Source organism: Schistocerca piceifrons, chromosome 1 (genome assembly GCF_021461385.2).
Source record: "Schistocerca piceifrons isolate TAMUIC-IGC-003096 chromosome 1, iqSchPice1.1, whole genome shotgun sequence".
In the NCBI taxonomy this organism is placed as follows: Eukaryota; Metazoa; Arthropoda; class Insecta; order Orthoptera; family Acrididae; genus Schistocerca; species Schistocerca piceifrons.
The window spans coordinates 1060318228-1060332598 of NC_060138.1; the positions used below are offsets into that span (position 1 = coordinate 1060318228).

At 40.9% G+C, this 14371-nt stretch overlaps 1 protein-coding gene across 2 annotated transcripts in view; it reads right to left on the reverse strand.

The window, feature by feature from the left end:
* The window catches only part of LOC124748395 (traB domain-containing protein), a 142170-nt gene that overhangs the window by 40097 nt on the left and 87702 nt on the right, over nucleotides 1–14371 (reverse strand). For both annotated transcript variants that reach the window (XM_047248960.1, XM_047248961.1), the window contains one exon: nucleotides 13116–13366. In XM_047248960.1, coding sequence (XP_047104916.1) covers nucleotides 13116–13366 — 251 coding nt within the window. The remainder of the gene's footprint in view (nucleotides 1–13115; nucleotides 13367–14371) is intronic.

Here is a 14371-nt window from a genome sequence, read left to right on the forward strand (position 1 = left end):
AAAGTGAATTCTTTGTTATAGGTGACACATTGTTGAATAACATAGTCATTCCAAACTACAAAATTGACATTTGACGAGGAATCAGGACCATCAATTGCATAAACATCTAAACAATGTCAAACTCAAGACAGAGCACAGCAAATAAGTGTAATAGAAATCCAAAGGGTGTTTTTATTCAAGCGGTAACAAATTCCATTCGAAACAACAACAAAGAAGAAATTGTAAACAACACAATAAACCTTTTTCAAACAGCCAGAAGCCTCTACACAAATTCGAGAATAACAATTAGTGGAATTGTGTAAGGAGATTGGTAAATGAGTGCTATGTGCAGAGAATATATGGCAATATTAAAAGCACAGTGGACTAAACTAAGAGTAATTTTCATTGATCCCAACAAATTTCTAAGTGAGAAGTGTCTTGCCAAAGATGGTCTACATCTGAATAGGTTGGGCTCAAAAATATACAGATTCATAGATATTTACTTGCCAGGTTATAAAAAGTAAGGGAAACTGATAAGTAGTGATGGGAGTGACAAAACTTGTGTAGAATTAAGAAAGACAAAACCAAACTGTTGTCTGGCAAGAAAAGTGCTAAAGTCTATAAGTAATAGTCAAAGTAGAGAGGATATCTACTGGAATACAAATGGTTTAAACACTGATGCTTCAAACATTAAAAGCTCCAAAATAGATGAACTGGAAATCATTCTGGCAGAAAGTGCAAATATTAGAGCTGTTTGTTTAAATGAGCACTGGCTTACTGAGGACACAATTAAAAATTTAAACAAAATAGGAAACTTCACATTAGCAAGTAGCTTTTGCAGAAGAAACAAATCATGTGGAGGCTCATGTATACTTCTACATAGGATATAAATTATGAGACCAGAACCTGTTATCATTATTTAAGTGTGTCTGAGAGCTGCTGTGTAGAAATAGTGGATTGAATAATATATGTTATAATATCAATAAACAGAATCTTAGGGACGTCAACAACAGAACGATTCTTATCTAAGTTTCAAATTATGCTAGAACACCTTAGCAGAGAAAAAAGAAAACAACTGTACTACCTGCTGTTTTAATATTGATATCACACATGATAGTAGCTACGCTTCAAGATTCACTGACTTAGTAAAGAAATATGGTTTCTAATTCAATTTCTTTGAATCGACCAGAGACAATGACCAATCAGCAACCCATATTCACAATGTTCTAATTAATTATGCATATGAAAATGTGTATAAATTTTGTCTAGACCTAGGTACTTCAGATCACTGTGCACTGTTCATTGAGCTGCCACAGACAGACAGGAACATTTCACATATGAGAACCCTTACGAGAAGGAACTTTAGCAAAGAAAACTTGCTAATATTTAGTAAGAAGCTAAAAGAGAAAAAATGGTCTTTTGAGCATTGTAACTCAAGTGATGAAAACTTTGAGAAATTCCTAAACAGTTTTCTTGGTGTCTTTAATGAAACATTTACAACTAGACTCTGCAGAAATATAATGACAAATAAATTAAAGTGATTGCCCAGGGCACAAAAATTTCCAGTGTAAGGAAAATACAACTGCACAGAGAATTAAAATATAACGAAGATATTGATTTCATTGAATATGTTACTCTATAGAACTATGCTTAAGAGTTGTCAAGGTAGCAAAACAACTGGCAAATACCAGGCTAATTGTAAACCATAAAAACAAGGCAAAGGCTGTGTGGTCTGTCATTGAATCTGAGTTAGGTGTTGAAGCCTGTAACCAAGAAATTTCAACAATTGACATTGAAGGAAATATTACTGTAAGTCCAACTCAAATACCAGAGTACTTTAATGAATTCTTTACAAATGTGGCAAAGTCTGATGTAGATATAACAGATTATCACAACAAAGTAAATCCCTTTGGCGTGAATGAAAACTCTGAAAACTTCTGTGAAGTATGTAGAAAACGCTATCCTAACATTAAAAAACCAAAAAATCAGTACGTTGGGATGGAATATCCACTAAAGTTATTAAAGTGGTACACAATAAAATTGCAAACCCACTAGCTCAAATAATAAATCAATGTTTTGAAGAGGGCTGTTACCCAGAGGCACTGAAATATGTTAAGTCAAACCACTCTTTAAGAAGGAATCAAGAGAGATCATGGGAAATTATCGTCCTATCTCAATTCTCCCAGTCATATTTAAAACATCTGAAAAACTTCATCACAAAATATTCTAAACAATCAATTTGTTTTTCAGCAGGGGAAAAACACCACAGATGCAGCAAACAGTTTCATTGAGAAAATAAGTACATCGTTAGACAACAGATATAAGGTGGCAGGAATTTTCTGCAACCTCACAAAGGCGTTTGATTCTGTGAACAATGCATTGCTTATTTACAAACTTGAAAATTATGGCATTAGCAGCAAAGCCCTACAATGGCTAAATCCCACTTATCAAATAGAAAGCAAGAAGTTAGCATTTTTTTAACAGCGCAAATTATTTTTCTGACTAGGGAAGGGGGGGGGGGGGGGGACCCCTCAGGGTGGTCCACAAGGCTCCATATAATGCCCCCCCCCCCTCCACACACACACTATGTTAACAACTCACCATTAACTATCAGCTCTGTTTGTAGATGATACTTCTGTCTTAGTTGAAAATCAGGACTTTGAAAAAATTCCCAAATATGTGTTCAGTACCCTCAGTACCTTAGTTTCAGCTAAATAGGTTGAATCTAAACATATCTAAGACTCACAGGATGCAATTCAAAACCAAACAGTCAAAATTTAAGCAGATTAATATTGTTCACAACAACCAAGATATAGAAAAATCTGATTGGTAAAATTGTTAGGTTTCAATGTAGATAAAAATTTGAGCTGGTAGGCACACATTCAATACCTAGCAAATGAGCGGAGCAACGTTGCATTTGCAATGCAAATATTATCAACTGCGACTGACATGGACACACGAAAGGTTGCATATACAAGCTACATTGAGTACATTTTAGGTACAATATGGTTTTTTGGGTAACTCGACATAGTGTGGATACAAAAAATACAGAAAAAAAATCATCTGAAATATGTGCACTGCAAATCATAAATAACCATGTCATCCACTCATCTATTATCTAAAAACTTAAAAATATTACCGTTTTGTACACCATAAATGAATTATTTAGAGAAACCATTTTTCCCAGTCACATGATACTAGAAACAAAGAAAATTTTATGCTCCAAACCCCCTGCCTCAGACCTCAATACACGGAAACAAAAATTTGTAATATATTAAAAGGGAACAAGTTAATGCAGATGTATTAGGTCCAATTAAAAGACAGCTATATGAGGCACTGACACTGAAATGTTATTACTCAGTGGATGAATTCGTGCAGAACGAACTGGAAATTTGACCTGGATACAATGTGTTACATATTCCAAGAAATATCATTATAGCGTTATTATTTATTTTAGTGGTATTACTTATTGGTGTAAAAATCACTGTTAACTGTATTATAAATTTCTGACATGTCTCCTGTACTCAAACCAAACGGATTGCAAATGTTTGTCATGAGATAAATAAACCACAATTCCATTTTACCATAATGCATCCTGTAAATTTTGAATGTCATTACATCACTGGTACAGATAGAGTCCCATAATAGTGTTGTGACTCGCCGATCTTTCAAAGTGCCACCGCGCAGTTACACGTGTCCTCTACATGCGGCGCTGTCTGCCAGCCATGCAGCAGCGGCCAGCGAGCCAGCGGCCGCTAGACTAGAACTCAGTTAGGATTTGACTGTTAAAGTGTACACATGTCTTACTCTGTTTACTTGATCTGTGACTTTCATGTATTGCGTTTTCCTTGAAATATATTTGTTCAACTTGAAGTTATAACAATTGGCGACGAGGATGGGAGTTTTCTTTTCCATCGTTGACCCACATGTTTCCATGGCTGCTTTAGAGCAACTATTGCAAGGTCTCATTGAACAGCAAACGCTTCTCACACATGTGATTCGTGATTTTGTCGCGGCATCAAAATCGGGGCGTCTCTCGTCGTTGTCTCTACCTCCTTTTCCTCCTTACGATGAGACGGCGGAAGACTGGTCTGATTACGAAAACCATCTTCGACAGCACTTCTTGACATTTCATTTCGCGGACGAACAAACCTGTAAGTCTCTGTTCCTTTCATGGATTTTACCTCAAATGTAACGGTTGTTGTCGCAATTGGTTCCTTTGAAAGATCCTGCATCTTTGTCCTTTGCTGAAATGTGCTCACTCCTGTCCGTCTATTTTCAAAAGTAAACGCATGTGGTAGCCTCTCGTGTTGCCTTTTATCGTTGTCAAAAACAACCGAATCAATCCTATCGCGCTTGGGCTGCTGAACTTCACAGCCTCAGTAGAAAACGTCAATTTGTTACTGAAGTTTATAAAGAATCCTACGTCGATTCCATGGTATGGGATGCTATTACCTGATCGGCACCCGACAAAGAAGTTAGGCAACATGCCCTTCAGTTGGCCAATCCGACCCTAGATGAAGTCCTATCCATCGCTCAGACTTTTGAAATTTCTCACGCCACTGGAGCGCAAATAGAGGCATGGAGCGACGTCGGGGAAGTACAACCTCTGTGCGATGTTGGCGAAGCGTGTGGCGTGCCCTCGCCGGCCGACCTGGCCACAGTACGCTCCCAAGCGCAGCCTCGGCCTAACCGTAAACAAACCTCTAAGAAACTGCAGCAAAACCCACAGCAACTTCCTTCATGACCGCGGTTTTTTATGAAACATTCATGAGAAGATTGTCCACAACACTGTGCCGTGTGTCACAAAAAAAAAAAAGGGTCATGTGTCATCCGTTTGCAAATACGACCGCATACATGATGTTCATGAACATGATGCTGATTCTAATTCTGTGTTGTCTGTCAATTGTACTTCTTCCCTTTCAGGGAAGTTATCCCTCATTGTCCAAATACTTGGTCAAGATGTTCACATGCAGGTGGATACTGGTTCTGCCGCCACTATCATCAATTCTCAGACATATCTTCAATTGGGTTCTCCAATCCTGTCACCTGTCACTAGGCAATTACGGACTTACAATAAACAGAAGATTTCTCTCTTGGGACAATTTGATGCTGAGGTACCTTACAAATCTGTCATTCGCACTGTTCCCTATTTGTGGTCGACCGTAGTAAAGCGGAGAATCTTTTTGGTTTCGACGCCTTTCACATTTTTGGGTTCTCCATAGATGACTCTTTCAATATCGTCTCTCATGCCATTCCTTATGCTCAATTGGACTCCTTGTCAACAACATTTTCGTCCCTTTTTTCCCCTGGGTTAGGCCGTGCATACGACTTTGAAGCTCATATCATGCTCAAACCCACTGCTTGGCCTAAGTTTTTTCGGGCTCGGCCCATTCCTGTGGCCCTTCGGGATCAGGTCAAATGGGAGCTGGATTGTCTCACTGCTTCAGGGGTCTTGCTTCCTGTCACTTCCAGCGAGTGGTCCTCTCCTGTCGTAGTCGTTGCTAAGCCAAATGGTGATATTCGTCTCTGTGGCAATTTCAAAGCCACTGCAAATGCTCAATGCATTATCGACACTTACCCTATGCCTTGACCTGAAGAATTGTTCACTAAACTTGCTGGAGGCCAGTATTTTTCTAAACTTGACCTGACAGAAGCTTATCATCAACTTCCTCTCGATGCTGCTTCCCAGCAGTTTCTGGTCCTTAACACGCCTTTTGGCCTCTATCAATACCAACGATTGCCATTCAGGGTTGCCAGCGCCCCTGCTCTCTTTCAGTGATTCTTGGAACAATTATTGCTCACTGTCCCTGGGTGTATAAATTACCAGGACAACATTGTTGTCACTGGCTCCACCACTGACGAACATCTTCAAAATCTCTGCACACTTTTCATGTCTTACAGGCTGCCGGTCTTAAGTGTAATCTTCAGAAAGCAAAATTTTTTCAGGCATCTATCACGTACTTGGGGTTTCAACTCTCTCGGGATGGTATTCATCCGCTTCAGCAAACTGTTGCTGCGATCGATGCTCTTCCTTGCCCCACATCTGTTAAGGAATTGCAGGCCTTCTTGGGGAAAACAGCATACTATCACAAGTTTTTACCATCTGCTGCTTTGGTGGCTCAGCCGTTGCATCGCCTGTTGCATAAAAACGTGCCTTTTCACTGGTCCGCATCATGCGACGCGGCTTTCCAGAAATTGAAGACTATGCTGAAACAGGCCCCGTGCCTGGCTACTTATCGACCTGGCCAACATCTTGTTCTTGACACGGACGCCTCTCAATACGGGGTTGGTGCAGTCCTTTAAGGACCAGAAACCACTTGTTTCCTTGTTTCATCCATCAACGTCACTTCCCGACAAGGCTGCACACCGCCTCCAGTGTTGGGCTCTTTACTTGTCTCGTTTCAATTATGAGATTCATTTCCGGCCGACGGCTCAACATGTGAATGCTGATGCACTGTCTCGCCTTCCCATGGGTCCTGATCTGGCATTCGATAGGGACGAACTTTTGTGTTTCCACCTGGATGTTGCCGCACAGCGGGTTGTGGACAGGTTCCCCATCACTGGGGACCGGCTGGCGGCTGCTACGGGTTCTGATCCTACCCTCTCCCGGGTTTTATGCTGTATTCAGAAGGATTGGTCAGATCGTCCGTCCGCTAAGATCCGTTGGGGAACTACTACACTTTGCGTTACCGCCTCAAGGCTAGGGATGGTGTTACCCTCCTTTCCACTGAAAATGCTTCGCCGCGTGTTGGGGTACCTGCGTCTTTGCGTGCTTCGGTCTTGCGCCTCCTTCACCAAGGGCACTGGAGTGCCTCTTGCACAAAGTCTCTGGCGCGCTGTCATGTGTACTGGCCCGGCATTGACTCTGAAATCGCACACATGGTCGCTGCCTGCGGCCCTTGTGCGTCACAGGCCGCCGCCCCGAAGTCATCTTTGTCACCGTGGCCTTCGCCTGAGAAGCCGTGGGAGCATATTCATGCTGACTTCACGGGACCTTTTTAGGTACTTATTGGCTTCTCGTTATTGACACCTACTCTACCTTTCCTTTCATTGTCCGTTGCACGTCGGCTACCACCGTGGCAACCACCAATGCTCTAGCTCCCATTTTCTCGAGCTCCCATTTTCTCTTCGGAAGGCCTTCCCTCTACTCTCGTTACTGATAATGGTCGACAATTTGCGGATTTTTGTGCCCGTCACGGCGTCATGCATGTCACGGCCCCTCCGTTCCATCCACAGCAAACGGTGAGGCTGAACGACTGGTCCGCACATTTAAGGCTCAGATGAGGAAACTCCTGACTTCTTCTGCTGCTGATGATGCACTTCTCCAATTTCTGGCTTGTTACGTTTCACCCCCCTGGGCGACCACAGCCCGGCTGAGCTCTTACATGGCCGACAGCCCCGCACGCTACTTCATCTTCTGTGGCCTTCCACCTCATGGCCGCGGGTGCCTTTGCTTGGCCGGTTCACCGCCCACGACCTTGTATGGGTGCGGGGATATGGCAGGCGGCCAAAATGGAGTCCTGGCCGCATCTTACGACACCGTGGCCAACGCCTGTATGAAATCCAGACGGACACGGGTGTTACAGTGTGTCATTCGGACCAGCTTCAGCCTTGTGTGCCGGAAACGCCTGTTCCGGATGCAGCTACACCACCTTCGGCTCTACCTGACGCTCGGGATACTGGAATCTCTCATTACTCACAATACAGTCCTCTCGCCATCATATCGGTGCCAGCACAAGAACTGACGCCACCAGGAGACATGCCCATGCAGGAACCAGATGACCATCATCTGTCGGAGCAACTCTACTCGCCTCCTTCTCCTACGGACGTGAACACATCGCCCATGTCGCCTGTTATAACAACCAGACTTGCCACAACGGGCAGATTGGTGCACGGGGCCCCAGCAGTTTCGACCCCCATGTCTCCTTTCATCTCGACCCGTTATCATCGGGGACACTTCCGTCTGTAAGGGAAGCCTCCTCCTCGAGACTTTACGGCCAGTCAAACAACACCTATGGATGTTAGCAATCTACAGGCCACCTCCATCAAGACCTGTGCAAAAACTTCAAAGGGGGGAAAAGTGTTGTGACTCACCGATCTTTCAAAGTGCCGCCGCGCAGTTACGTACGCCCTCTACATGTGGCGCCGTCTGCCAGCCATGCAGCAGCAGTGCGACCGAAGCGGCCAGCCAGCCAGCGGCCGCTATACCCGGACTCAGTTATGATTTGACTGTTAAAGTGTACACACGTCTTACTCTGTTTACTTGATCTGTGACTTTCAAATTGCGTCTTCCTTGAAATATATTTGTTCAACTTGAAGTTTATAAAAAATAGATACTGTCGATATGGTATAGGTATTTTGTAGACACCACAACAATCTGCATTTGTTACCTGGAAGAAATTAAGCTAACAGCTTTGAAGAGCAAAAATAAATGCAAAGGAAAACCTGACGAATTGTCACAATTTAATCTTCACAGCACTTAAAGGATGAGTGAAATAAGTCTTAGTGTCAGTGGTGTTGAGAAACAGCTAAAATGGTTAAAACTGAACAAAGCTCAAGAGCCTGATGGAATACTTGTCAGATTCTAACCTCAATTTGCACCTGGCTTAGCCCCTTCTTCTAACTATAATCTACCATGGATCCTTTAAACAAAAACAGTGCCCAGTTCTTGGAAACAAACACAGGTCGCAAGTTTCTACAACAAGGGTAGTAGAAGTGACCCACAAAACAACTTTCCAATATCAATGACTTCGATTTGTTGTAGAATCTTAGAACATATTATTACCTCAAACAGAATGAGATATTTTGAACAGAACAACCTCCTCAATTCCAACCACTAGGGATTACAAAAACTTTGATCATGTGAAACCCAGCATGCACTTTTCTCACTTGACATACTGAAAGCTTTGGGTCAAGGCAGCCAACTAGCTGCAGTATTTATTGAGTTTCAAAAAGAATTTGACTCAGTACTGCACCTATGCCTATTGTCAAAAGTACAATCTTATGGGGCATCAAGTGAAGTTTGTGACTGGATTGAGGACTTTTTGGTAAGGAGGACGCAGTATGGATGGTCATCGTCAGGTGTAGAAATAACTTCGGGTGTGTCTCTAGGAAGTGCCGTGGGATCCTTGCTGTTCATGTTTTATATTAATGACCTTAGAAGATGCAGTTATCTATAAAGAAGTACTATATGAAAGAAGCTGTATAAATATCCAGTCAGATCTAGATAAGATTTCGAAGTGGTGAAAAGGTTGGTAACTTGCTTTAAGGGGAGTTAGCCATTTTCTGAATAAAATGATGTATATTTATATCAGTTATAGACTCACATGGGAAGTATTTTATTTTATTTTATTTTTTTTAATATAATCTACACCGGTGGAAAATATTAGAATTTTTGCACGCATACTTCACGATCTAATAAAATCTGTAATTTTTTATGTAGAAGGCTGTGTTATACAGATTAAATTACATGTTTGTATTGGTAGCACTGTCAAAAACAGTATTGTATCATTTCATAGTATAAACACGCGTTGTATGTCAAAGTGCTAATGTATTTCCGAGGAAAAGTGACGAACAGATTGGTAAATCTCTCAAAAAGTGAAGTATGATGCCAAAATGCTGTGTTTTTATGAAACATGGGTTTCACGGTAACACATTTTCGAATAAAGGGAAACATTGTGTTCAACATGTGGTGTGTGAAGTTACAGACAAAGAAATACAGGCAAATTCGTCAGTATCTAGAGAAACGCCCATTAGTGCTTCAAAGATTTATATAAAAGGTTGTGATACACCGTTTTCTCAAAACAGAAGTGATGTAAATGGTAGGTTAGGTTATATTCTGACAGATTTACACATTCTAACAAGTGTGTTACGTGAATGTGTGTGTTGTAAAATATATGGAGGGCCAATTAGTTTACATGAAGACAGTGAGGTGTCAAACTGACTAGCCAGGAAACTTATCATTAATTGTGCCAATTGTAAATATACTCATTCATTTTGGAATTCTGATAAATGTAAAGTAAATGTTAGGTGGTTTTATGGATTGAGAGCTATTGGCAAAGGACACACTGTAGCAGAAACAATGCGTGCCGTGATGAATATGCCATGCCCACCTTGTAAAATCAACAAGTATGCATGATTTATTGGAGCTGCTGTGGAATCTGATGAATGTGAGTCAATGAAGGGTGCTGCAAACGAAGCTGTTGAAATAAATGATAGTATGACTGACATACCAGTAGCTTTTGATGGCACTTGGCAGAAGCGCGGCTACGGTTCTGCGAATTCTGTTGCTACGGTGACTGGTATGGATACTGGAAAGGTAATAGATTTCCAGATTTTAACCAAACACTGTTATAAGTGTAAATCAGGGAATGAAGAAGGGCATATCTGTGACAGAAATTATGAAGGAACAAGTGGTGGTATGGAGGCCTCTGCGCCTATGGAAATTTTGGATCAATCTACGAACGAAAGGGGAGTGTGTTACACTAAGTTCTTAGGTAGTGGAGACACAAAAGCATATAACAAGTGTAGTAGCCACTCAGCCTTATGGTGAGAAGATTATCACGGAACAGGAATGTGTTGGTCGTATCCAGAAGAGGATGGGCACTGGGTTATGGAAGTTGAAACAAAGTTTAACAGACAAGAAACTTTCTGATGGTAAAATCATAAGAGGTAGGCTGGCAGACAAAATGATTGATGAATTACAGCAGTATTATGGGATGACCATTAGAAATAATACTGATGATTTGTTGAAAATGAAGCAGGCAGTATGGGCTACCTTCTTCCACACTGTCAACTGATGAAAAACCAGTACACCACCTTTGCCCTCCTGGACCTGATTCATGGTGCAATTACCGCAATGCCCTGTACAGTTCATACAGACATAAACATTCCATCCCAGCAGCACTCGTGGATATCATAAAACCTATTTACAGAGACCTGGCACATCCTGAATTGCTGAAGTGTCTCCATGGTCAGACTCAAAATCCCAATGAGTTGTTCAGTAATCTTATATGGACTTGCTTACCAAAAAAATGTATTTGTTGGAATGAAGACACTGAAGTGGGGGGTCAGTTATGCTGTTATTGCTTTTAATGACGACAACATTGGTAGGGTGAAAGTGCTACAGCATATGGGAGTTAATCCTGGAGCAAACTGCATCAGAGAACTTGAACGGATGGACAAGGTTAGAATTGATAAAGCAGAGTATGCCGCACAGTTGGCCACTAAGGAGTCCAGAAAGAAGAAAAAACAGAAAAAGATGAAGAGGATGATATACAGTATGGTGCAGGGTGCTTCTGAGTGACTAAAAATAAAAAAAAATTAAGCAAGTTACAGTCTTTTGAAACTTTATAAGCCGCTCCTGAAAAATTACATTTCCTGTTGTATTTTTCCCTAAATCTTACAAACCACTTCGAGTAGAGTGTTCAAAATTTTCAGGGAGTAATAACATACATATCTGGAGTAATAACATACATATCTTGAGTCTACTGAACTAAAAGAAGAACATAATGTTCTGTATAATTAAAATTATTTAGGATAACATACAAAAAGTACACAAAATTTTAACCGTGTAATTAAAAAATTGCATTTATGAAAGCAGTGGCAGAAATGCAATTATTGTAGCTCAGTAGACTCAGAACTGTAAAAGTTTCATTCAATGGCTACAGTGGTTCCTGAAATACAGGGAAGCAAAGTCACTAAATTTAACATTGTTGGGATAGGGCACTCCAACCCCCCTTAAATATTCAAACATAAAACTGTATATTTCATAAGAAAAGTAATACCCTATGTCTGTAATATCAATGAGTCATCCTATATCTGTAATATCAATGAGTCACTGTTGGAGTCGGCCATCTCGTATATTTACCTGGGTGTGACAGTTTGCAGGGATACAAAATGGAATGATCGAAAAGGCTCAGGCGTGGGTAAAGCAGGTAGTAGTCTTTGGTTTATTTGTAGAATAATGGAGAAGTGCAATCAGTTTACAAAGGAGATTGCTTAAAAATGACTCGTGCAACTGGTTCTAGAATACTGCTCAAGTGTGTGGGACCTGTACCAAACAGGACTAACGGGGGGTATTGAACGTATGCAGAGAAGAGCAGTGTGAATGGTCACAGGTTTGACTGACCTGTGGGAGTCTGTCACAGAGATACTGAAGGAATGGAACTAGTAGACTCTTGAAGATAGATGAAAATTATCCTGAGAAAGTGTGTTAATTAAGTTTCAAGAAACGGCTTTAAATTGCGATTCTAGGAATATACTACAATCCCCATGTATCACTCACATAGTAACTGTGAGGATAAGATCTGAATAATTACTGCACGTGCAGAGGAATCCAAAACAATCATTTTTCCCGCACTCCGTATATGACTGGAATGCAAAGAAACCCTAACAACTGGGAACAGTGGAATGTACCTTCTGCCACTTTCTTCACGGTGGTTTGCTGAGAACTGATGTAGATGTAGATATCATACATAAATATATAGGCAGAAAGGATCAAGGGCAGTGATTTTTTTTCTTTTTCTCTCTCTCTCTCTTTTTTTGGGGGGGGGGGGGTGGGGGTGGGTGGGTGGGGGGATTGGGTGGGAGCTGGGCAGAGCCAAATTGGGCAATTAACGTTAAAACTGATTTCACAAGAAACACACACTTCTTGAACAATTGACTATAAACAAGCACAGAGGGCCATTTTTTCTATTTATCAAGCAGCAGCACAGGTAAAAAGGAGAAGTACTCACTGTTACTGTTTTCTTTTTATTTCTTCTTGCTCATTTCCTTAACAAATTCCTGTCTTCTATTACCCTTCCTTACCTGATTATTTTCTCTCTACAATTTGCTAATAGTTTCATGTATCTCTGATGTTGCACATTTTTGTCTTCTTTCTTTATACTATAATTTTCAGACAGCACCTAACATGTGACTTGTCAAACAGTCTATCTGTGAGTTATAACTGTTAAGATTTCCAAATCTGGCCTGCTGTTTGTCTTTCACTGTTTATTTCACCTTCTAATAGTTTTTTGATTAATGTTCTTTAACCTTTTCCTCTCTTTTGTGACATGAAGGAACCTCTGTCTCTGAATGCTGCAAAACATCTTAAGAAAAGAGATAAAACATAAAGACACTTTGGCACATACCTTTGTAAGGTTCTGCAGGCTGGCCTTGATTGAATTTAGGCCAGGGACAGGTACAAATCTGGAACAGCCCCAAATAACAAGACCCACCACTGAGGCTTTCACAGTGAATTTGAGGACTCTACTTGTTAGTGTTGGAGGTGGAATGCGCATAATTGGTGGAATGTCTTCTGGAGATACCTTTCCCCAATTCTGTACAATACCTGGCACATGACCAATGCCAACGACACCTACAACTCGTGATGGTGTAATACCTGTAATTAAAGAGAACCAGAGTCAATTATGCTACGTGAAAATTAAACAAGACTCTCTTAAAATTCATAAGATATGAATTTTAGTATCCATGGATTTTAGCATCTCTTGGGATGTGTTGTGGAGAAGGGGATGCAGAAGGTGTCGCAAAGGAGTAAGTGAAAAGAATACACTAGAATGATAACATGGTCAATGTTAGAAATCCAACCATGATATTCCTCTCCCAGTGTGTATGTGTATGTGTGTGTATGTGTGTGTGTGTGTGTGTGTTGGGGGAGGGGGGAAAGGTGAGCACACATTTGTGTTTGCTTTGAGAACTAAACTCAATACTAGCTACACCACACAGTGAGTGCTGTTTCTTTAGTTAAATATCTGCTACACGGCTGTGTTTTACGTCATAGAGTTAATTGTGAATATGTTTAATAGAATATATAGCTTTCTACAACTACTTAGGTCACTCAAAAGCCACAGAGACTGACCGACTGACAGCATAGAAGCAGAACAGCATTATTAGTGTAAGCTTTTTTTCAAACAATGGAAAGTCCAGTTTAGAATATCAACAACACTACGAAAAGGCTGCAGCAGCCAGTCATGAGTGTGAGGTGTACTTGCTTGGATGAATGTGTGTGTTGTAATCCCCCTCCAGAAGAAGGTTTCAGTCAAAAGCTTATATGTAACAGTCTTTTCATTGTGAATGTCTGCAACTCAACACATCACCTTTACAATGGGTAGCAATCTGTCCTTTTTATAATTTTTTCTTTTCTTAAGCCCTATTACACCAGAAGAATGGAAGTGAACACAAGCAAACTGAACATTCTCAGAACATTCCATTTCACTAGCGTTCACTACCATTTGCATTTGAGTATAAACAGAATACTAGTTATGGTCAAAAGCATGATGGTAGAGCACTTTTCATTTAGTTGTGATTCCAGCCTTTCTTGTTCTCATTCCAAAACTCTGTACATCAGTCAGCAGCGTTCTTTCACTGCCTGCTCACTGTTATTGTA